At 40.8% G+C, this 24,288-nt stretch overlaps 2 protein-coding genes across 5 annotated transcripts; one reads left to right on the top strand and one right to left on the bottom strand.

Moving 5' to 3' along the window:
• Positions 1 to 348: 348 nt before the first annotated feature.
• On the bottom strand, positions 349 to 12,581 carry plcd1b (phospholipase C, delta 1b). Of its 3 annotated transcripts, none has more exons than XM_053437167.1 (15): positions 11,926 to 12,581; positions 7,657 to 7,815; positions 6,878 to 7,106; positions 6,652 to 6,781; positions 6,193 to 6,421; positions 4,916 to 5,117; positions 4,013 to 4,157; positions 3,767 to 3,919; positions 3,498 to 3,653; positions 3,253 to 3,412; positions 2,410 to 2,526; positions 2,112 to 2,290; positions 1,840 to 1,972; positions 1,228 to 1,377; positions 349 to 985 (listed from the first exon to the last, which is right to left on the bottom strand). In XM_053437167.1, exons 2-15 carry the CDS (start codon positions 7,811 to 7,813, stop codon positions 894 to 896), a joined length of 2,232 nt encoding a protein of 743 aa, XP_053293142.1. In that variant the 5' UTR covers positions 7,814 to 7,815; positions 11,926 to 12,581; the 3' UTR covers positions 349 to 893. The 3 variants fall into 3 exon arrangements, with proteins under 3 accessions (XP_053293142.1, XP_053293141.1, XP_053293140.1); XM_053437166.1 differs by lacking the exon at positions 11,926 to 12,581 and adding an exon at positions 9,452 to 9,646; XM_053437165.1 differs by lacking the exon at positions 11,926 to 12,581 and adding an exon at positions 8,100 to 8,513.
• oxsr1a (oxidative stress responsive kinase 1a) lies at positions 12,054 to 24,069 on the top strand. Of its 2 annotated transcripts, XM_053437169.1 has the most exons (17): positions 12,058 to 13,137; positions 13,697 to 13,809; positions 14,750 to 14,858; positions 15,835 to 15,976; positions 17,032 to 17,087; positions 17,289 to 17,398; positions 17,492 to 17,593; positions 17,770 to 17,903; positions 18,008 to 18,056; positions 18,161 to 18,226; positions 18,342 to 18,464; positions 19,235 to 19,270; positions 19,439 to 19,579; positions 19,673 to 19,778; positions 19,873 to 19,941; positions 20,483 to 20,547; positions 20,670 to 24,069. In XM_053437169.1, the coding sequence occupies exons 1-17, from the start codon at positions 13,068 to 13,070 to the stop codon at positions 20,742 to 20,744; spliced, it is 1,566 nt and encodes a 521-aa protein (XP_053293144.1). In that variant the 5' UTR covers positions 12,058 to 13,067; the 3' UTR covers positions 20,745 to 24,069. The 2 variants fall into 2 exon arrangements, with proteins under 2 accessions (XP_053293143.1, XP_053293144.1); XM_053437168.1 differs by having other exon boundaries at positions 12,054 to 13,137; positions 17,289 to 17,593.
• The last annotated feature ends 219 nt before the right edge of the window (positions 24,070 to 24,288 follow it).

The following is a 24,288-nucleotide window of genomic DNA, read 5'->3' as shown; positions in this document are numbered from 1 at the left end:
GGGGCTTTCATGCCATTCACTATTAAATTAATCCACAAGCTCTATATTTGTGTACCAATGTCCCGACACTGTGTACCAAGGGTGTGTCCATTCAAGGCTCACCTGGTAATGACTCAAGCTGGTTCCCTGAAACAAAGAGGTTTTAAACGGTCCTCGGTTTTCCTATGGTGTGCACTGTGGGTACTACTGAGCTGTAAACCATATTATCGTTCTAGTTAATCAATAACCTGGATATTAACAACTACCCTACACAACAACTACACAGTGTTATTCCACTTGGTACAACAGATTATGAATCACCGGAAACACTGTTTAAATCAGAGCTGGAAAAAAAGATCGAGACCAGTGTTTGTGTTTGAATATTTTATCTCCATCTTGATTTATAAAAAGATAAAAGTAGTCAAGACGATGTTACATGAACAATATTCACACATGTAATTGATGACTAAAATAAACTGATGAAGACAAAGTAGATTGTTTTAAAGTTTGCTTATGTTTTTCCAGAATTCATAAAGCGGTCCATTTGAATAAAAAAATTGAATTAAAATGTACAAAACAAACTGACCAGAAATGAGGGACACAAGCTTTCATATTAAAAACTAAATCAATGCTATTGCAATCTGAACATCTAGTGCATTGTATTAAACCTATAAAAGGTTATTGATCTGGAGTAATATAGAGTCTAACAGCTCCTCAAACAACTCATTGTTTCAGCTAGAGATCTGTTCTTTCTTACTATTGAGATTGTGGTCTTTATCTAACTTTTTCTAAAATGAAGCCAATAAGTCAATCAAGATCTAAAAAATTATAAAATCGAATTCAAAGCAGCTGAGAAAGGGCTGTGTAATGGGGGTCCTAGTTTCCTGCAGAGGCACATGTCAGTCGGCGACGTCTCACTTAACATCTACGACCATGACATGTATAAAGAGTCCGGCTGAGGGGAGACGGTCTCCGTTCTTACTGAGCAGAGGCACGTGTCTGTATCCTGTGAGAGAGCACAAAGAGTTTGCAGTCAGCGATGAGAAACAAGGAGAATATGAAGAGCTCTTTGTGCAGCGTGTGAATGGAGTTCTCTTTTGCTCGACCAGAGAGTTGATGTCTCTGTTCATTTATCAAGTGTGAACACAAAGAACGATTAGTTTTTTAACATTGTTGGGTTACAGTGAGGAGAAAAAAAGCACGACCTGACAAGTATAGCAAACATCTGCAGCCAGATACTGAACTCACCCATTTTCAGGCTGTTGAAGGGAAGTGTGTACTGTCCGACAAACTCGTTATCAGACGCCGAGTCGTGGTCCTCCACAACAAAGCGCACCAGAGCCAGATCTGGCATGTACACCTCAAACTCAAAGCTTTCGTTCCATGAAGGGTTAAACCCTGAAAAATAGGGGAGACATTCTCTCAGTGATGTTTCATTGTCTTTCTGCATCAGTTCTTTCTCATGTACTGTACGGCACATTCCAGTAATTATTTTGTTTGCTTTCGACCTGTTTTGCTGAACTTGAAAAAAATGCCACATTTCCTAGAAAGCATTTTGGCAGCCGCCAGAGGGTGAGCTGAGCAGGAGTTTTTCCGAGTGACAAAAGGTTTTACTAGAGAGTAAAAGTGCTGCGTGTGTTGTTTAGTACTGGAAAAGACAGTCTCTACCAGACCTCTAGATAATCTGGAAGTAAGACAAAATACTGATGCTATACTGGGATAAAAATAAATACATTGCATTGGCTGCATTCAGTTCAGTTTATAGTTTGCTTTAAAAATACAGAAATAAATGTAAAAATCCTTGAAAAGCTAAACTACATCAAGATGTAAAAGATGTACTGTACATAAAAGGAAAGGTACCATTGTTTTCAACAGGGTTGGTTTCTTTCACAGCAACATCTTCCGGCACTCCGTACACCTCCACTTTAACCAGCGGGTCAACAATTGAGGATTTCTTCTTGCTCAGTTTAGGGAGCTGCTGCGCTGATATAACCTGGTGGCAGATGGTTGACACATCATGTCCGATTAGACGACAAAAACATCCTTCACATAATGGAATCATTCCTAAAGAACCGGACGCTACAGCAATTGCCTTGGATCAATGTGTCTGTGTTTGTGTAGACAATCGTCACCATGACATGGAGCGTCTTGTGCTTCAGCCAGGCTCCTCGGGTCAAAGTGTTGGGGTCAAACCCTGTGGCTTTGTCCCTCATGTAGTCTGGTTTCAGGATGTAGCCACTTTTACCGTTCACCAGGAATCTGCCCTGGTTCAGATCCATGTCCCGGCACGTAGTCTGGAAGTTCAGAGCCACTGAACAGAAATGATTAAACCGAGTGAGGGATGTATAAGACTCGTTAGATCAATATTTCCCCTTGATGGCTGCCATAGTATCAGAGCAGACTGTACATGTGTTAGTCTGAGGATTGTACCAATTTGGCAGCCGGCGTTCCACAGGGGCACAGGGTTGTAGTTGGATGAGTTGGTCCTGGAGCCTGCTGGGTAGATTCGGCTCAGCTTGTCCTCATTATGACGGATGTAGGCATTTGCTGTAAACAAAACATCAACAACGAAACCTACTGTCAATTACTGATCTGAAATTAAATGGTATCATTTAGGACCAGCAGATACAGAACATATGTGCACTTGATTCTGACAGCAGTGCCACGGAACTGGAACAACTGGTTATCAGTGTCCATTAATCAGGTTTAGAGGAAACAGGATGTTACGTGGAAAACTGACAAAAACATTAGACCTGATTTCACAAAGTCTTCTTTTCAGAAAGCAAATTAAGTAACAAATTTGAAATTATTATAGATCAAAACACGAAAGCTGTTTTCAGACATGAACTCTGTTGAATCTCAATACAATCTGTCTGTCTGGACCTTCTGTCGAGTTTACTTTTCACGTATGTACAATGTAGCAGGAGAATTTAAAACACGTCCACAACGACACAGAAATCTCCTGAGTGTTCAGGTTAGGATTGGTGCGGTAGGCATATTTTTTTATATTGCTTATGTCCCATGTTAGCATCCTCATACACAGGCCCACTCCCTTAGGGTGAATCCTCCAGGGAAGCTCCTGTTATGTTCTTCCACCGGCTAATTCTCACATTATCCAGAGTTTTTATTTGACGGAGGGCAAGATAAACTCTGGAGAAAATCCGGAGCCTCTCACTCTGAAATTTGGAGAACGTCAGGAGATTATCAGGAGTTCGGTGCATGTCTGAAAGCAGCTTAAACACAGAGGTGAGGTCACCCCGGGGTATTCCTCACCCGACTCCTCGGCCAGCTTCATGGCAATTCCCTCCTTGAAGGAGGACATCTCGTAAAAGCTCAGGTTTTTAACGGCGTCCTCGAAGCCGTTGAAGTGGACGCTCTTACAGTAGATCACCATGTCAGACAGCTCTTTTGCTAATTTCAGCTTCTTTTTCTTCTACAAGTTAAATAGAAGATACATGGTAAGTAAAACTCAGTTATCTGCAATTGATTAATTTTCTCTCCCTTGATGGAACTCCCACCTTGCTCTGCTCTTCTTCCTTCTGCTCATCCTCATCATCTGATTCTTCTTCTTCCGTCACATCGTCGTCGTCATCATCTGCTGCTGTTTCAGAAGCAAAGATGGCCTCAAGTTTGTTTAACCTCTTCCCTTTGATCAGGAACTTTCCCTTTAATTCCTAGATGTCAATACACAAGCATATCAAAGAGTGTGAGTGACTGATGTCATTACAACCATCTTTAGCTAAAGGCCTAGAATAAAATCTACAGATAGATAAGAGTGAATAACAACCTCAGGAGAAGGGAAATCTGTGGGCATGCCATGCCCCAGCGGAGTGGTAACAAGTGCATCGCCCAGGATGGAGCTCATGTGGTGGGCCATGACTTTCTGCTGCTCCAGGCTGCAGTGGTTCTCCAACGAGAGGATCACAGGGTAATCTGACGTCTGAGGTTGACACGTGACAAGGAGACAAACAGAATTCACTTACCGGAAACTACACAATAATATACAGGATGCTTCACTATCACACACACACACCTTGAATGCATACTCCTTGATGGTTTTGATTGTGTCTTTGAAGAGGATCTTAGAGGTGAGTGTGTAGCCGTGGTAGATCACTGGCTCATCGTCAGATCCATCCCAGCAGTCCAGCTCCACGCAGCGACAGCCCTTCAGAAGAGCCCTGAGAGAGTCAGAACCAGTGTTAGTTCATATCTGTTAAAAAAAGAATATTGTAAATAGAAATATCACAATATTACAAACGTACAAATATGACAAATAGACCCAGAGAGGCCTCACATGAGTGTCAGTGTAACCCTACAGGCAGATGGTAAAAATATGAACTTGTCTCAGGGCAGCAGATCACAGGAGAGAACATTAGATTAACAGATACACAACCAGATATAACATCTATCATTTTGTGTAAAAATATGACAAATAGGGTGGGGCAGGCACGGTGTTGCAGTGATTGGCCCTGTGGCCTCAAAACAAGAAAGTTCCTGCTTCTGTTGCATGGTTTCCTTGTGTCATCTTGGAGTTTCTCCGGGTACTCCACCTTCCTCCAGAGACATGCAGGTAGGAGTTGGTTTATTACCATAGGTGTGAATGTGAGAGTGAATGGTTGTTTGTCTCCTTACGTTGACTCTGCCATCCACTGTAGACCTGAACACGGTGTACCCTGCCGCTTGCCCAATTTCAGCTAGGATTGGCTGCAGCCCCATACAACTCTAAAACGATTAAGTGGTATAGATAATGGATGGATGGATGGAAATAGAGTGAAAGTGCTAATATAATCTTAAACCTGGACCAATAGTATTAAACCTTTCCGACAAGCCACATTGTTCCCACTAATGGTTTCAGAAATGTCCCTATATCTTTAGTTTTTTGATGAAGTGCTTTGATTTTGTCTACTGATTCAGGTGGTCGGGGGAGAGCTATCACCTGACATAAGCCTCTGTGCTGCTGGGCCCTTTGAGCTGATCCTCCATGAGGTAGGTGTTGTGTGAGGAGGAGATGAAGTAGTGATTCAGGGGCTGTTTCATGTCCTGGTACACCTCACTGTGATCTGAGTTCAGGATCATGGCCTCTGGGTGATGCATGTACATGAGGAAGCCATCTTTAGACAGCATCTTCTTCGCCTTGACTGAGAGAAAACCAGAGTAAGGCAGCTGATGTGACAGTGGTGCATCAAAGCAACAATAAGCGAAGGATCAGTCATTTACACATGGACACAATGTTGGAAGGTTACATAATGCTGTCTTTCTTAAAAGGATCAGGGTTCCTTTCTTATTTAAAACTCAAACCCTCGATAAAGGATACTTAAATAATAACTTGGATTAGTTATAATAACTAATCATAGTTATAATAATGCATGTAAACAGCATATTTTAAGGTACCCACATTACTTAACAATGTTAAGAAACTGAAAAAATAAAAATTAAACAAACCAAGAGTATGTGGGTATATACAAATAATCTAATATTTTCTGATCTCTTTTACTTAGAGAAAAAAAACGCCCGACAGACTCAAGACGTTGTGCGGTCTATATATACAAAAAATATAATGTTACATATTACAGATCTATATATGCACAAACCCCATTGAATCCATGGTCTTTATTGCAAACTGCATGTGTTTAACTTTATCTTGTAGTTTAACATTAACTAATTAAAGTCAGTTTCTTCTTTCTGGCATCAGCACACTAAAAGTTACACATTACCTTTCATTCTTTTATCTACACTTGGTTGTTTAATCTATAATTACTCACCAGTACAGCACACAAGCAATAACAACGCTCCCACCCACAGAGCTGTTAAACTTAGCCAAATATTGCCCATTCGGGTGTCACAGAAATCCTGCTACTTTAAACCCTAACGCTGAGCGACTGTGACAAAACATATCAAAAATTGATTCTGAAGGGTCTTTCGTAAATACCAAATATGAAAAATCATTGGAAATGAAAGAAACGCATTGGCATCACTATATTAAAACCTGGGAGTTACTAATTTTACGGCAAATGCAAAATACAACAACTAGAGTTCACAGCAAGCTGGTTTCCGGTTCTACCAGCAATTGAGCATTCAGCGCCGTGTATCAGTCCGTTATTAAAGAAAACCAGCAGAGCTGTGAGGCTGAAAGCTCAGGGAAAGTACGGCTCCATCACACTGTGGAGAAACAACCTGAAACAAAAAACATCTTATTTCAGTTCAGGTACTGACCATGTTCATCCGGCTCATGCTTCTCGATAATCTTGTGTGCAAGTGCCAGTGAGGCTTTGCTTCTCTGCTCCTTCATCAGGAACTCAACTAAGTTTTCAGGACTCATGAAGCCTGTGGTCTTAGCGTACTGTCCGTAGATAACGTCGATTTCCTCCCGATGGGTCAACAGGTCATAGAAGTGTTGGATCTCCGCTCCAGACAGGTTTCCAGATTTGGATTTGTCACATTGCTATATGAGAAAATTGGATAATAAATTATGGTTTGATTTTCACTGAACCAACTGTACAATACAACTGATAAAAGATGACTATATTAGTAGTATTAAGAGGATGGGAAATAAGGTGAATTAGATCATTGCTTGACAAAAAAAATCTGCAGCAGTGTGTTTTTATAGCTTCTCTTTGCATTTGCATGTCATTTTCATCATTATGAAGCACTAAAAATCTCTGAGGGCATCACCTGGAAGAGCATTTCTGCGTAGTCGTCGTCCACTTCAATGTTGATCCGACGGAGGAAGTTCTTCATCTCTGACTGACTCAGTTTGTCATCGTTGTCCTTGTCTGCTTTCCTCAGGCAGCTGAAGATCCAACTGAAAGTTTCTCATGTAAGGATTGGACAAATGCATAAGTAGAATACAAGGTATGACCACCAACATAAACACTAAACATGATCCTGTAAAGGATACTGTTCTGACTTCTGCTGGGCGCTGAGGTTGTTTAAGTTGAGAATCAACTTCTCCAGGCTGCTGACCCACTGCTTGGCCTCCTCCTCGGAGCTGGCGATGAGATCCAGGTTCTTGCGGCGGTTCTTGAACATAATGGTGAAGCAACGACCCTCCACCATTTCTTCTGTGTTCTTCCTTAAACCCTCCGACTGTCGGCCCATCCTCACTGCTGAGATGTCATACAGCGAGACTGAAAGCAGAGAAGCTGCGTAAATTATACTGCACTCATAGTAATTTGTTAGATAAAGGAATTCCCGACCAGGACTGACAAAAAAAGCAGCTCTTCTGTACTTCTAGTATCCTTAGGCATTACAGACCAGCCTGCTTGGTAAACATAGGCCTCCTGTTTGCAGTATACTAACGTCACATTACAGGTTTGAAGGAATTGAGATTTTAGTAGTTTAAAGTCACTAATGTGCAGAGATCTTGGTTATCAGAAGTAGCTAGAGCAATGAAGACATGACTACACCACAGTTATCAGACTGTGACTGCATTAGGGTCAGTTTATGCTATGGAAGCAGAAAATGATTTAACCACTCTTATGCACAACATCGCTATCTCTCCAGACACACCCATGAGCAACCAGGTTTGTGTTTGATAATACCCAGGTCTTTCAGAGATAAATATTATATTAAAGCCCTTGACTTTAATAATTTGATGGTTTAAGTCATATCAACCCTGAAAAGAGACATGCGGAATATCTCACACACATGCAGGCGGGATGCTGGGATAGCACTCACAGGTCTGTTTTGCATTGAAGGTTTTTTTGGATTCATGCCACATGGTCTTGCAGTCCTCCTGGAGTCTGTAGTAGCGGGTCTTCTTCCATGACGAGGAGCGGACCTTGAGGAGATCTCCACCCTTAAGGAGGAACTGGAGGTCCGGATCGCCCTCCATCCCTGAGAGACCAGAGAGAGCAGATGAAACATTACATTTCTGACAGTTGACTTAAACCTTAAACTAAGCCCTTCTGTCTCCTAACTTGTTTTCATCTCAAAGAGTGGATGTCCAAAACGTCACCCAGGCAGGAGGTTTAAAAAGCCCTTTAAGAAGCTAAGTTGAACAGCTTCAAACATCAGGTCAAGGTCCGGTCTCCACAGTGTGTTCTGTGGTCCGACCCTGGATGATCCCTCGGGTTCCTTCTCCTCTGTGTCACACTTCAGATACCTGCTGTGCAGCCTACCTAGCAGCTTCACGGTCACTTGCATGTCTCTCTGGCTCCTGGCACAGCGCAGTAGCTCCTCAGATGAGCTGAGTTTGGCTTGTCTCTGCAGGCAGCTCATGATGCCTTCAGGTGCTGAAACGCTACTACTGTTAACAGGTAGCAAGGAGCGAGCCGTGTGTGCAGGAAGAGGCGTGGACGAGCAGTCAAAGTTCAGTCAGATGACACATAAACACACACACACACACACACACACACACACACAAACCCCCACCCCCACACACACACAGCCTCTCCAGCTGCTTCAGTACTGAGGAGCTGCGAAACAACCTCTCCTGAACATATTAGTTAATGTCTTATTAAGAAACTTCCATCTGCTATGAAGCAGGGAAGCGGCTTGATAAGGTCTGAAGGAAGTGACGTCATTTGTAAACGTCCACACACCCGGTAGAGGACTTTAAATAACAGATTTTTAGCTTAATTTAGCTTTGAGCTCGCTAACCATCTTAAATACCGGACTACGTCTCACCTCCTATAACGAAGGTTTACAGCCATTACACTTGACTTAACCACAGAAGAAACACAATAAATGTTTAAAATATAGGTCAATCTATGATATAAAAAGATCAAAACTAAATCAAACATCCCGTTTCACTTGAATAATTAATAATAAAGCGGCACAGTCCACTTTACTGTACAGTCAAGGTCCAGTCCTGACATTGTTCCTTACGGACGCTCTCTAGTGGCGATACTACGATACTGCAAGTTGCTGTGATTTGCTTTGAAGTTTACCAGGTTTACTCGTTTAATAGAAACGCAGTCATAAAAAGTATCTGGGAAACAAGGTAACAGACATTAGAATACACCTCATTTAGCTGACACCTTTATTCAAAGCGACTTACAATTAAATTTAGTGCATTCAACAACTAGGGGCCATTTTTGGTGTTCAACATGTTGCCCGTGGACACTTCTTCATCACAGAGAACAGAGAGCTACGTTTTATTTCAAACATTTGCAGTTATAGTTTTTAGATTTCTTCTTCCCAGTTTATCTTGAGACTATCATGGTTTGCCAAAACTTGTTTCTGCTTGCACCAATGGGGAAACTAGGCTGGATTACAGGGCCACACCTTTTGGCAGCCTATAGACAAGAGCGACTTCACAGGTGTTATTATTCTATCAGGTTTCACTCCATATTCTACATATGTTCCATTGCTGGGGAAAAAAAGTTTCTCAGCAGCAATTTAAGTGTAAGAAAATGAGATCAAGCCACTTAACTCCCATTGGCCCAATAATTAAACAGAGCTTTACATAATTACTCCCAACAGGCACTTTAACTTGAACAAAAAAACTGAAAACAAACATGTGTCCTACCGCCGTTTGTCTTTTCACCCCCATTCATTTCCATCCTCTCTGGATTTCTCTCTTGTGTACAGCTTAGGGTTTTTTCCTCCTCGTCTCACTTGTCACTTGACCTCACATGAAGCGGCTCCTTCTGTCCATGAGTGCAGGCAGACTGAAAAAACAGTTTGGTTTTGTTTTTGCTTTGTTGAATTGAGTCCGAGAACAAACTGGTGTGTTTCTCTCTCCAGGGTGGTGTGAATGGTGCCAGCTCTGTAGCCTCTCACACCGGTTTGACGAGCCTGCCATGCAAGCTGCTCTGCTGATGTCACAGGAGGGCAGGTCTCACCTCAGCAGCAGCTCTATCCACCAGGCAGGGGCTAAGTTTACACACTGTGTGACTTTATTGTATATCCAGCATTCTTCAGCCAGCTTCTGCTCTGGGTTTCTTCAAGTGCTTGTTAATGGTGGGGAATTGTGGATCTCTGTAACTTAACAGTACACGCCTGCTCTGCATTGAAAAGTGTTGCCTCACAACTTCCTCTGAATAAAAGTGACTTGACGTTGTCAGCAAGCCACATAATTTACTGCTCACTCATGCACCTGCAGCCAAGGGGGGAAATACTATTTGACGATCACCTCAGGAGCACTGTAATCAGGTTTTACAAGTAATACTCAGACAGTGTGGAATTCTGCTATAACATTATTTAAATAGTCAAGTTCTGCTAAGGCTTTCGGCAATCATTTCCTTATCTTTTTATTTTCATCTTATTTCCCTTTTCCTCATTTGAACAATGGTAGAGTTGGCTCACCATATAGTTGACAGTGAGTTTAGCTTTCCTTTTCATGTGTAGCTTAGCCTTGGCAGGATAATAGCACTGCAGTCACTGGTGTGTTGGGGACTCTTGTGGCTCTCAGCACTTCCCTTTCAGGCATGGCTTACTCTCAGCGCACTGTCAGCATCACGATGAGCGAGCTTTAATGCAGCTTCAGGGCCAGAGCTTCCGGAAGCAGGCTCGACCCCGTCTGAAATCCCAGAGATCCCGGGAAACAGGCAGGAAAACACAGCCTGGTGTGGACTTATGAGTGCTATAGACAAGTGGTTGTCAATAAAGGATGTTGTTCATTTTCTTTAATGCACAAAATATTCATTGCAATATATTCAAGTCTGTTTCTTTGCTTGTTGGCTGTGCCTGTCAAACAAGCAAGAACTGGCCCTGCTGTTTCCTCACATACCATCAATGCCAGACATACTTTCAGAAGTTTCCCCCAAAACATCCTCATATCTCAGTGTATCAACTTTTGACAAGTGCCAACAGGACATTATGACACGACACATCTGACAGCATATTGCAGAGTAGCAATACAAATCATTCTAAAGATGCACTGTACTGAACATATACAATACATAAGTATACTATAATACAACAATTTTAAAGTACTTTAATTTTTCAAATAGATACCTTTAAGATATTAAAAACACTGATAAAAGAGTTTATTGTTCTGTAATTAATTATCCATTATTATAAATATATCATTTAAATCAGCCTATTGAAACTGGACCACATAAAGATGACCTGACACTGCTCCCCAAAAGTTAAGCCAAAGCATCTCAATCGCCACCTAGTTGCTGGCTGCAGTACAGTTCATGAATTTCACCTTTCAATGATAGAAGAAACATTACGATGTACAGCTGAGATTGACTTGTGATTTGTCGAGCGGTTATGGTTAAAGAAACCACCCCCTGATTGCTTCTGGACAGACTCTGGCTCCTGATACGTAAATGTATTCATGTGCAGGATATTTATTACTTTATATTTGGGTAATGGTAGAAAATGTAGACACGTCATCCATGTTTATATACAATATATGATTAATATATTGATGGTCCAAAATCTGATAATACTACACCAAGGGAGCAGTTTCAACAATGATAACTTTTGATTACTTGTGTACAATTTTAAATACTGATTTATTTGTAATGTGTAGTATTGCTAATTTTACTCGAGTGAATGGTCTGAGTTTTCCTCAAGAAAAAAGACAAACAAATCTTGGAGGCATGCATCCACTGTACTGTGCACAGAGCGGGATGAAAAAATAATTAAATATTGATACATGTAACATTGTTCTGATTGTTTCCTACTTCTTCAGATTTTAACCATATATTATTTTGTTAATTAGCAATCTATGCCACACTCAAGATGGCGGCACCTTCGTCCTTCCTCCCGGGTTATTACGTAAATCGTTGCGTCACGTTAGGGAACGGCAGCGGAAGTGCTGCTGTTTCTCGCTTCTTGTTTACGCCTGACAGAGTTTAGCAGCGGAGCGTCTATACTGCCAGCTCCTCTCCTCCACTGTGTTTATACCATTGATTGTTTATAAAAGGTTTATAGACATGTTTTACCCGGAAGTGACCGTAAATAACAGAAGTCTTACTATGATCTCACTTTACATCAATACGTTTTAATCCTTGAGGAGTGGTTCCACATCGGAAGTTCATTTTTTACCTGTTGCGCATCGTCCCGTGGGTTTTGCTCAGCTCGTGCGTGTGTGTGTGTGAGAGAGAGAGCGAGAGAGAGAGAGAGAGAGAGAGAGAGAGAGAGAGAGAGAGAGAGAGAGAGAGAGAGACACAGGTTCAGAGAGAGAGGGAAAGAGAGAGACAGAGAGAGAGAGAGAGGAAAAGAGAGCACAGACACAGGGAGAGAGGGAAAGAGAGCACAGACATAGAGAGAGACGGATAGACAGAGAAACGGAGGAACAGACAGAGAGAGAGGGGGAAAGAGAGACCCGGACAGAGAGAGAAACAGACAGACAGGGAAACAGAGAGGAAAAGAGAGCACCGACACAGAGAGAGAGGGAAAGAGAGATACGGATAGACAGAGAGAAACAGAGGAACAGGCAGAGAGAGAGGGAAAGAGAGCGACAGACATAGAGAGAGGGAAAGAGAGCGACAGACATAGAGAGAGAGAGAGAGAGAGAGAGAGAGAGAGAGAGAGAGAGAGAGAGAGAGAGAGAGAGAGAGAGAGAGAGACAGACAGAGAGCCTACTGTCCATCACCTTAAATTATTTGGGTTAACATTTTAATATAACTTCAGCCCTTGAGAGGTTTCTGGTGTGACCACTGTATTTTAAAAGTATTCCTTTGTTCTCAACTAAAAACTTTACAGAATGAAGCCGTGCACCTTTCCGCACCTGCAAATAGGTTTTAATTAAAAAAAAAAAAACTTTTAGAACAAATTAATGGATCCAGTCAACAGAAACGCTGGAGTGCCTTTATCTTGAAAACGTCTTGAGGAAGTGTGGCCAACATTCACATTTGTGTCATATTCAACCGCAAGTAAACATTTCTTCAGAAACATTCGACAGATAACACAGAAATGTCTTCAGAAACGTTCGACAGCAGATGTGTCATCTCTCATCTGTTAACATGGGCGCGGAAATGAAAACCGAGCTGTTCCGCCGCCGTCCCGCGTCCAATGTGTGGCCCGGGCGTCAGTCGAGCGTGAAGCAGTGTTGACAGGAGCGTAGTTGTCGGCGGAGCGGCGGCAGCAGACAGCATCACCGGAGCCGAATGGAGTAATCACAGACTTATTATCCCACACAGCGTCTTATTTACGAGCATTGTTTACACCGTACATACAGCGACGCCATGGCAGACGACCAGTCCTCCCAATCCTGGTCAATCGACAAGGATGACTACGAACTCAACGAGGTGATAGGTGAGTAGCTTAGCTTGCTAATGCTAGCAGCCTAGCCTGTCTTCACAGCGATAGCGGCTGCTACTAGCCAACTAGCTAAGATAGGGCCGGTGTGTGGCCACAACGCGTTGCTACATAACAGGGAGGCTAACAGCCCGTTTCTCTTCAGGCAAGGCCGAAGAAATGACCAGCTTCTGCTAGTTGGAGAGCTAAAGTGAGACAGCTTCTTAGTAAGTCAACACGAAGCTAAACGGCTAGCTAAGTTAGCCCACTGTGAGTGTAGGTTTGAACTGTGTCTTTTCCTGAAGGTGTGATTACAGCTTGAAGTCAACTGATACTTTACACGAGTCTAGGTAGCTCGAGCGAGCAAGTTGCTCTGATGTCGCATCTGGCCGTTATATCTGAGTGGGTTCTGCACGTCGCTGTGTTATTCTGTCAGTGACCTTAGACGACGCAAACTGGGCACCCTTTCATATTAGACGCAAAATATTTTAGACAAGCTGTCATATTATATAAACTGAAGGGCCTTCCTCCCCTGCTCCTCACCGCGTCAGTTTCTAAATAGTGGTGTTCTCTTCAGGGAGTGGAGCCACTGCAGTTGTCCAGGCAGCCTACTGCAAACCCAGGAAGGAGAAGGTGGCCATCAAACGCATCAACCTGGAGAAGTGTCAGACTAGCATGGATGAGCTCCTGGTGAGAAACCATTGCAAACTGTGGGCCTGCATCTGCAGTCCACATGTTCTATATGTGTGTGTCTGTTCGCTAGAGGTTTGATACAATCCAAGTAAACACAAAAAAGACAAATTAGAACAGAATAAATTACTTTTACACAGGAATATTTTCAATTTATTCACAATTTTGGGATATCAGTATTTATTTGGAACAAAACCACAAACACTTGAGAGTCAGTTTCCTATACATTTATTTAATAATGTTTTCAATCTCAAATTGTCATGAAGCAGTCCTGCTTATTGTTACCCACACAAATCTAACACGTATAGGATGACGAGTACTATCAATATACTAATATCTCTATTGGTTGTCATCGTTTTCATCTAACAATATATCATCAGCAAATGCATGACACAGATCTAAGAATAACTATTGTGCAGTTTTGCACACTACTTGTTTATCAGAGAGAATAATGTACCTAAAATGTTAAGTCATAATATAAGAGTGATGACTCGGCTCTGCATCATCACTTCCTCCTCATCTTTGTCCAATTATTGATTTGCAAAGTCTGTTGTACATTGATATTTAAATGTTTGCCCTCTGATGTGAATATATCATAACATTGCCCTTTCTGCCCGGACCTACACCAACTCGGTGCTTATATAATATATCAAGGTCCTGAATACACCTTTGTCTGTCATCTAGGTTAAAAATGTCTTGGCTTTGTGACCTGGTGGTGATGTAACGCAGGTCACCGTCCTGAGTCAGAGGCACTCAGCTACCCAGAATTAGGTTTTCGCCATTTTAACATGGAGGGTTTTACTGTAAACAATGACTAATAGCAGGGACTGGGTTGATTCATTCAAGCCACACTTTGACTCATTTTTTATTCAATGGGCGTTCACTTTAAAAGATAAACTCCTTGCATGACCGTTTATCCCAAGTTTTCTTCACTGTGCAGAAAGAGATCCAGGCTATGAGCCAGTGCCACCATCCAAACATTGTGTCTTACTATACATCCTTTGTGGTGAAGGATGAACTGTGGCTCGTGATGAAGCTTCTCAGTGGTGGTAAGTCCCGAAAAAGAAAGATATTTTTTTCTGCCAGACTTTGAATTTACTTTATTTAACCTGCTTTTTTTTATATCACATAAGCTCTGTTTAAACATGATGATGAAGCCATGTGGAGTCTGAAAACCGCAGTAAGAGTGTTAGGCTTCGGCCCAATTAATGCTTTTGTTTTGGAGCTACGCTGTACGTACGATGTAGCATATGCATGGGGCCAACACCGTGTGAGCATTCATAGTTGTGTGCAGGTGTGGTCCTCTTATTTAGAGTGCTGACCACTGTTTACTTCAGAAAAATGGCGACTGTTGCTCAGCGGATCATGTTGAAGTCAGAGCTGATAGATATTGAGGAGCAATTACTTTTTCTTTAAGACCAGCAACAAAAAAAATAAAGAAGATCGTGTTCGTTCCTTCAGCTCAGTTTAAAATACACATATACGTAGTGGGAGAGGTCACAATATTGGCTTGATCATGTCACAACATTTTATTTAATAGGACATCAAATGTGGCTGGTATTATTGCTCAATGTGTGAAATGACTCTTTCTTGAAAAGCAACAAAGCAGCAGTTTGATAGTTTGGGAAATAAGTTTAATTTCTCTCTTGCTGCGTTGGCTGAGAGAATTGATTTACTCTCTTTTCACTTGTTTCTCTTGTATCTGCGTAGCATGAAGCTATAAGCAGCTGCTGGTTAGATTAGCTCTGCATAAGGAATCATGGGGAAACAGCTAGCTTTGCTCTGTTCAGAGGTAGCTAAATCTGCCTCCGTCCTAAAGCTCAACATGCAAAACATGTAATCATTTTGTTCATACATTTAGGTGGTTAATTGTAAGGTCATTGAAGTCTTTGGAGATCAGGTGTTGATGATGGCAGGACACATGTCTTACTTTATTTACAGTACAGACTACTGTCAGACAAATACCTTTTAACTACTTGCCAAACTATAGATTCCTTACATGTACTGTCTCTGCCTCTCTGTCAGGCTCTGTGTTGGACATCATCAAACATATCATCTCTCGTGGCGAGCACAAGAGCGGGGTGTTGGACGAGGCCAGTATCGCTTCCATCCTGAAAGAAGTGCTGGAGGGGCTGGAGTATCTTCACAAAAACGGGCAGATTCATCGGTGAGTTGCTCTGGTGTGTCACCTGTCTTCAGGGTACCAGCTGGTAGACTCAGTGTCCCATCATACATCCTCACTCAAGCTCAGCTCACTCAAACACTGAGCTTATTGTGACTGCATATGAGTTTCGGTCTGAACTAGACCTCGCTGCTTCAATATTTAATACACTCGTAATATATAATTAAGCAGGTGTGTTTTACATAAAAGTTCCTCCGAGGAACATTGAACCAACACTGCGAAGACAGCCTTTGTTTTTTAGGGTTTTCGTGTTGTCTGTCCATCTGTCTGATTCTCGTGAATGCTATATCTGAAGAATTAACTGATTTGATTTTTGTAGCCAACAGTCAAGGTGGCCTGACAAAGTATGTTTATGTTTTTCTTGAATATCTTAAGATCAAATTCTTTACAAATGTTCACTTTGACTCAAAGATGAATTGATTACATTTTGGTGGTTAAGGTCAAAAGGTCAAGGTCACATGAACATGCATTGAACTCAATACATCAGGAATGCCCATAGAGAATTTCCTCACATCTGGCACAAACATAAATTTGGACTCAAGGATGACCTGTATTCAATTTGGTGGTCAAAGGTCACGGTAGCTTCAAAACCTGTGTTTTTCGCCTTTTGAATGTGATATCTCAAGGAAGGAATATCTTCAACTTTTGTACAGTTGTCCCCTGGACTCAAGGATAAATGACTGTTTCAGTGGTCAAAGGTTAAAGTGACATTTATATGAATCTGGGGGGGAAAAGCTAAACTATATACACATAAGCTGCAACGGTTGACGGAGGTAGTTTTTTTGATTGTTTCAAATTATCAGACATTATCTAAAATCATTTATTTAACGTTAAAATTCTGTGCTTCTGTCTGTAAATTATAGAAATATGGTTTGCACTTAGTGTTTGCATACAGCAATCAAGCAGAATGAGATAAAGCAGATAAAATATAGAGCTTTACCTTATTAATAGTGTGTAGAGTGTTTGTTCATTTGGATAGTCTGTCAATCATCTCTGACGTGTTATCTTAAATGTTTAATCTTTCTTCTCTTCATGCACAGGGATGTAAAGGCTGGAAATATTTTGCTTGGGGATGATGGCTCAGTGCAAATTGCTGGTACAGTGTTTTCTCTCCATCTACTTTCAAATGATACTCTATGTAGTTGCACTTTGCAATCCTGATACATACAGTAATACATAATGCAAATTAACTACTGTACAAAAAAATAGTTGGTCTGAATCGTTGAAATCAATTTAACATGCCTTTTTCTTAATTTTTTTCCTGTTTCATTCACTCAAATGTGCACACACGGTGTAGACTTTGGTGTGAGTGCCTTTCTAGCAACAGGAGGAGACATGACTCGGAACAAGGTTCGGAAGACGTTTGTGGGGACGCCGTGTTGGATGGCCCCGGAGGTCATGGAGCAGGTAGGAGGCTTGTTTTGTAGATTACATCTTTCTCTGCCCCATAACTTAAATATAACTGAAAGACTTAAGAGCTTTGCTTACTTGGTTCCACAGGTCCATGGCTATGACTTCAAAGCAGACATCTGGAGTTTTGGGATAACAGCCATTGAACTCGCCACAGGGGCTGCACCATATCACAAATACCCACCAATGAAGGTAAGTGTCGTTGCGCTTACTGTATATTTTCTTTATTTCAACAGAGGGATATTATAACACTTTAAACGGCTCAAACAAAATCCTTATATCATTAAGTTTCATTTTGTCTCTTCACATTTTACAGTTCATCTTTATAAACTCTGAGACGACTAAATCAGACCTTTGCCTTTCTGTAGGTGCTGATGTTAACTTTGCAGAATGACCCTCCCTGTCTGGAGACGGGCATCACAGATAAGGAAATGGTGAAGAAGTACGGAAAGTCCCTCAGGAAGATGATCTCCCTGTGTTTACAGAAAGATCCTGAAAAAAGGTCAGTTAGTCCCAAAATCCCTTTTTTTGCCTTAAACCAGATAACAGTTCTGTTTGTTATGCTTCATTGAATTTAATAAGGAGCCGTTTCTCTTTCTTATTCAGGCCAACTTCTGCTGAGTTGCTGAAACACAAATTCTTCACTAAAGCCAAGGTGAACCCTGCATAGTAATAAGAAAATGAAATGAACATTTCTTTGGGATGTTTGAAAGAGAACCATTATCGGTCCTGTAATAAATATTTATCTTTCTGTCACAGAACAACGAGTACTTGCAGGAGAGGCTTCTACACAAAGGGCCAACAATAACCCAGCGATCAAAAAAGGTCTACTGTTACTAGAGGATTGTGACTATACAACCTTGTGTTGCTGTGAACTGGTGTGTTGTCTGGTGCATAGTCCAGGGTGTGTCTATAATTATTATTTTAATGCATTGTGTAGGTGCGTCGTGTGCCTGGCTCGAGTGGCCGCCTCCACAAGACGGAGGATGGTGGTTGGGAGTGGAGTGACGAGGAGCTGGATGAGGAGAGCGAGGAGGGCATAGCTGCTATTACAGCTCTGCGGGTGAGTCTTTGCATGCCTGCGTCTCCCAATACTCAAGCGGTTTACTTTACAAGGCCACCATACTGTATATTCTCAATGCACATAGTATCCTTTTAAACAGCAGGTGGTGCTGTTGGAGGGCTGGAGTTCACTTGTTTGGTTTTGAGGTCTACCCTGGCATTTTCAGTGTAGTTCAAGTTTAGGTTACTCAGGTAAATAAACTAAGAAAGCCCTATTTTCCAAATTTAATTGAGCTAGAAATGGTTGGTTCTATGTTCCATGTTTCTGCATTCTTCATTTCAGTTCTATCTTTATTGCACCTAATCTCAACATACATTTTTTCACTTATACTTCACATGGAAAGGTTGAGACATTACAAAATTATAGAGAGAAACTACAGATCCCACAATGAGCAAGCATTATTTTAGCAATTTTAATTAAAAACAGAAAAGCATAAGAGTGTAAAATAACAGGAAGGATTATTAAATTTAAAAGGATTCATGATTTTAACTGCCAGAATCAATCCTTTGGAGAAAAACTGTCACCTGGCCTAAAACACCTGCTGAGTTTTCCTGTATAATTGTGTGTGTATGTGTTTACACTCAATTCATGTCTGGGTGAGGGATTTTATCTTCTGTTGACTGTGATTCCAGTGAAGCCTTGTGTTTGACGTCACCTACCGTGTGTCAAATTACTTCAATCCTATAATACTTCATCAGTCCATACATTTGGGGGATAAAAGGAAAATTGCATGTTTTTAATCCTGACAATCTGTCATGTCCATTCTGCAGTCGCCCAGAGTGAAGGACGGGTCCCAGAATATGGAGGTGAGTCCATTTGTAGTGGACATGACCTTCAAATCTTGATTTATTATAATATCTTAAAAGCACAATCTGCATGACTGTCTTATGTGTGTCCTCTATTGTTTTGTTTTTTTCCATTCATGTAAAGTTGAAAACCCTCACTTGATAAATCTGCAAATTCGTGTCTCTTAGCTTTTTCCACCAGCAGCTGGCTCCACAGGACATCTGCAGCCACCCGCTGCAGCACATGAGGGCCCTGTGAGTGCAGGCAAGACAGGCGAGGATGCCTCACCACAGGCTCCCATGCAAACAGCGAGCCTGTCACTTGCTCAGGTAAAGACGGAGAGTGCTTAGTTAGCTCAGGCAAGTGCAAATGTGTTGTTGATAATTTGGGATTTTTGCACACCGCTTCTTTTTCTGTTGCAGGATCCTTCTGCAGCCGATCCTAGTGTTCCCATCAGCCTCGTCCTGAGACTGAGAAATCTCAAGAAGGAACTCAATGACATCCGATTTGAGTTCATGTCCGGCAGAGGTAGGAATAATTCACATACCTTTTTTTCCCTCTCACGTATACTTTTATAATCCAATCTCATCTTTGTTTTGGGATTTTCCTTTTTGCGTCCCAGACTCTGCTGATGGAGTTTCTCAGGAGTTGGTTTCAGCCGGGCTGGTGGATGGGAGGGACTTAGTCATTGGTAAGTTTCAGAAATAGCACTGTATTATCGAATCCTTAAAGTCTCATTGGTTATCTCGCAATTCTCAGCATTAAGTAATTCTTTTTCCTGATTGATTCAAGTACAATGTCATAAACGCAGTTTAAACTGAGGCGTTAGGTGTCACATTTCCATCACTTCAGATCTGTGCTGGAGCCGATAACGCCCATGTAATTTAACCTGTTTGTGAATGCCAATAAAATCCATTCCCGTTGCAGAGAAGAGCCACGGGTAGAGTGTGTTAGTGGGTTTTTCAACCAAAGGAAAAGGAGGTTTAGTGAAATGGCACATAGATTTGATGAAGTCACGTCACTGCTTTAATGTTCCTTTATCTCTCTTTAGTATAGAAAACTGGTAGAAACTTATAAAAAAAATTATAATTCAGATCTACTATGCTGAAACACAATTTTCCTGTTTTCACCACTTAGAAGAAGTCTTTATTTAAAATCCTGAGACTAACCTTTTCCCACATTCATTGGTAATCTGATGTAGTTCTCTATTTTTTAAAAAATGTTTTGTCTAGTTGCTGCCAATTTGCAAAAGATTGTTGATGATCCTCATAGTAACAAAAATCGGACCTTTAAACTGGTAAGTACATGGACATACCCATGCATGGATTTTGTAATATAAATGTATATTTTACTATCTATACTACAGCAAGTTTTGTCTTTTTCTTTTATCATGTTTTTCTTTTGCTCCCTGTCTTCCAGGCATCAGGTGTGGAGGAGTCTGAAATTCCTGATGATGTTAAACTCATCGGATTTGCTCAGCTCAGCATCAGTTAAGTCAAGCGGAGCCAGCAAAAAGGGACTGAAACAAATGGTATTGCACAGCTGAATTGTAGTCAGTTCCAAGAGACCACTACTGCCAAAGAGAGGAGGAGGAGGAGGAAGAGGATGATGAAACGTGAAGCTGGCAGGACTGTGACACTACTGCAGGATGCATGAGGACCACATTGAGACGAGGCTCAGTTCATCAAAGGATCACACTTGAAACGTTTACAGTGCGCTTATACAGTAAATGGGAGAACGGATGCAATCAGCTATATGAACTCCTAATTTCTTTCCCTTTGTTTTTTTCCTCTTCATACATAAGCACAATCCAAACATCTCCTGCCAGTACTGGAAGTGATTGCCTTTAATTTTGTTTTTCCTTAATCATTAGTGCCACAAAACTCATGAGTGTTGCGCGACCTTACATGGCACTTTATGCTACATTGAAATTGAAAATAATAAATTCAGCCTTAGGTGCTCAAACAATAGATTTTACCAGTGTGATTGGTGAAAAATTAAGTCTATTTGTGATTATTTGGTGTATTCTATTAACACAGATTTATGAAATCTAAAAGGAAACACTTGTAAAATCCGATATAAACACACTGCAGCATAGTTGCAGGATTAAATCTGTAAATTCAGATGGGTTTTTATATAAAAATGACCAGATTACTGTATAAAGCAGTACAATGGGCTCTCGCTTCCACAGAATCAGTGTGCGGTGATTTTGTTAAAGCATAGAAGTGCTAATGCTTTGACTAAACTGCTGTAATCATTCAGATATAGGTAAATCAGATGTTATTGCTGTGTCATAACTAGTTTCAATATGTTGTCCGAGGCCGTTCTCCTGAGGTAATAATGACAGGCTTGTTTTTAAAGATTGAGACCTTCCTCATATTCTTGTACTATGCAATCGTTATTTTATTTTCACCGAATGTGACCATTAGTCGCTAAAAATATTTCTCTTGGGATGAATAAAACCACTTTTTGTGCTTGTACCTCAAAAGAAGTTCATAAATGCAATCAGCAAAACGGGCGTCTCTAAGAATCAGCAATCGGCTTGACCTACATTTCAAAAGCATGTCGATTAAGTGAAAACTTAACAGACCAACAGTAACAGCTGTTTGCTTTCTTCTGTCCCCCTTTAAGGGTCTTACTCACCCTTTTAGTGATAAAACAGCTGAGAAGAATTGTGAGTGCTGGTGATGAGTTACATCTCGAAGCAGCTTGCGTTACAGGTCGACTGCTGATGAACTTCTGGCGAGGTGTGCATGCTCAAAAACTGAAAATGTTCTATCAATGTGAAATAAAGTTTAAAGGGGCAGTTCAACCTTATTGCAAAACCAGTGACTTTTAGCCATGGATATTTGGTTTATTTGTTGTCAAGGATTTAAACTATTGGAGATTTTGGGCTCCAGCCCAATACAATAGCAGAGTAGTAAATTAAATGTGTAGCTATGTTGGCTTTAGACCAGTGTCAGCCGCTCTGTTGACCATTGTCATCCACATTGAAAAACTCCTGTAACTATTGGATGAATTGTAATGACTATTATGAAATAGGTTAACTTGACTTAAAGTTCTAGTGTGTACGATTTAGTGACACCTAGTGGTGAAGTTGCACGTTGCAGCTGAATACCCCTCACCTCACCCTCCCTTTCTAAACATGAGAGAACCCAGGGAGGCCTTAAGTGGCCTTAACAACCTTGAAGGTGTTTAGTTTGTCCAGTTTGAAGTATGTAAATATAAAGGGCCCATTCTAAGGTAAAGAAAACAACAATTTGTACAATTTAGATGAAACACTAGTAATATCATCCCTAGGAATATTGAATATAAAACGTTTGCCAACAGATCTCTTTCACCTTAATCTTACACACTGAACCTTTAAGTAATCCTGACTTTTCATCAGGTCGACCATAAGATCAAAATAAAGTCCTCTAAATACGGTGTTTTTTGAAAAAAGTTAAATTAATGGCTTTTATTTTGACCTAAGCTCTTCTTTGTATTTATTGCTATAGTAAACATAGCCGCTTAATATCAACATGCTACAATTGTCATTGTGTGCATGTTGGCAAGCTGCTCATATCACTGCTGAGCTGAAGCATGGCCACGGGCACGGCTGTAGAATTTGGAGTCTTGTTGGTTCATATACATTTCTACTTCTACTTCTGGAGACAGGGACTTGGTTCATCTGGATAAATTATTGAACCATTGTGGGTTTCTTTTAACTCTTCTAAAATAATAATTGTCATTTATTAAAAAAGGAGACAATGTTTGGAATGCTAGCAGCCTAGCTCTATGGATGTTGAGGCACTGACTTAACCCATCACGGTCAGGTCAAGTCTATTAGGTCGACATTTTGGGGTAAAGATTTAATCCCATGAAATTAAGAACAATTATTTTGGTCCCCACTCAACAATTCCAAAACTTGGATCTTCTGACTTAAACCAAATACCTGCAAAACTCAGCCATGGGCGAACATCGTGTTATGTGCTAATGAGTAATAGCTGGTATGCCGAAAGCCACTGTGAGAGACTCAGCATATGACTTAATAGATGCTAATAGAAGCTTATTTCAATGTAGGTTTTCAGGGCGGTGAAATTCAAATGTGTCAACTTTTTCATATATTGGGTTAGGTAACCCACAAAACTTTTCCAGAAACCATTAATTACTTTAGTGTTTTTGAGTCACTAGGCAAGTTGTGTTCACAGTGTGTAGTCTCTCCTAACAACAAATCACTTTTGTCACTCCCAGTGTAGCTGTACGGTTGTTTTGTACCATGTACCAAGGGCTGTGATGCAGCTCCTGGTTTAGGTACTGATGTAAATGGTGTATGTTAAGAAGTTGTAAATGTGATGAACTCCATGCAATGTAACACCAACAGGTTTGTATGTAATGATGTGACCGTTTAAATATTCATGTCAAGCAAAAGGAACATTTCACTTGTAAATATGGATTATGACAAATACCCTGAGACTCATGTTCAGTACATAGTTACATTTGTTTTTTAGTGTTTTCCACTGTTTGCCTTTGTTCGAGCATCACCAGTCATGCACAAAATATTTGTTCAACTGGCACCTTAAAGATATGTTGACGTGCATTTTTTTGGAAGAGCATGGAGGCTTGTACCCACACCGCCTGTGCTTTGGCATCCTGATAAGCAGTTTGACTCACTGAAACCTGTTCAAGGCAAATGGATAAAAAAAGACAGCTGGCAAAAGTTACACTTCTCTCTCTCTCTCAGTGTGTGTGTGTGATTTTGATGATAAATTGATTGATCATCAAATTCTTTATTATTATTATTCTTTAATCATTAAAATTCTCCAGAGTTCAAAATTTCTTTCCTTCTTCGTTTGCTCATTACAAAACCATCCTTCTGCGTCATGGTGGTAGCACTGAATGATTAGTATTAATTGAATCAGACGATTGGAAAGTAGATAATTATGTATATTTTTAAACATGCTTAATCCTAGAATATGTTCATCCACCAATGCATAATTTGAAGTGGAATAGTTGTGAAAACATTTAAATGAGATTCATTGACTAATTATAGACATTG

Source organism: Pleuronectes platessa, chromosome 13 (genome assembly GCF_947347685.1).
Source record: "Pleuronectes platessa chromosome 13, fPlePla1.1, whole genome shotgun sequence".
NCBI lineage: Eukaryota > Metazoa > Chordata > Actinopteri > Pleuronectiformes > Pleuronectidae > Pleuronectes > Pleuronectes platessa.
This window is presented reverse-complemented; position numbering and strand designations above follow the sequence as displayed.

What these genes read in the sequence shown, in the direction of transcription:
- plcd1b (XM_053437165.1), bottom strand. Translation starts at nt 8,199, where the DNA reads ATGAGCTGCCTGCAGAGACAAGCCAAACTCAGCTCATCTGAGGAGCTA. An exon ending in TCAAGGAGTATGCATTCAAG is followed by an intron (nt 3,920 to 4,012) that starts GTGTGTGTGTGT and finishes TGTCAACCTCAG; the next exon opens with ACGTCAGATTACCCTGTGAT. An exon ending in AGGAAGAAGAGCAGAGCAAG is followed by an intron (nt 3,413 to 3,497) that starts GTGGGAGTTCCA and finishes TTTAACTTGTAG; the next exon opens with AAGAAAAAGAAGCTGAAATT.
- oxsr1a (XM_053437168.1), top strand. Translation starts at nt 13,068, where the DNA reads ATGGCAGACGACCAGTCCTCCCAATCCTGGTCAATCGACAAGGATGAC. An exon ending in TGGCTCAGTGCAAATTGCTG is followed by an intron (nt 17,088 to 17,288) that starts GTACAGTGTTTT and finishes CACACGGTGTAG; the next exon opens with ACTTTGGTGTGAGTGCCTTT. An exon ending in AAAATCGGACCTTTAAACTG is followed by an intron (nt 20,548 to 20,669) that starts GTAAGTACATGG and finishes CCTGTCTTCCAG; the next exon opens with GCATCAGGTGTGGAGGAGTC.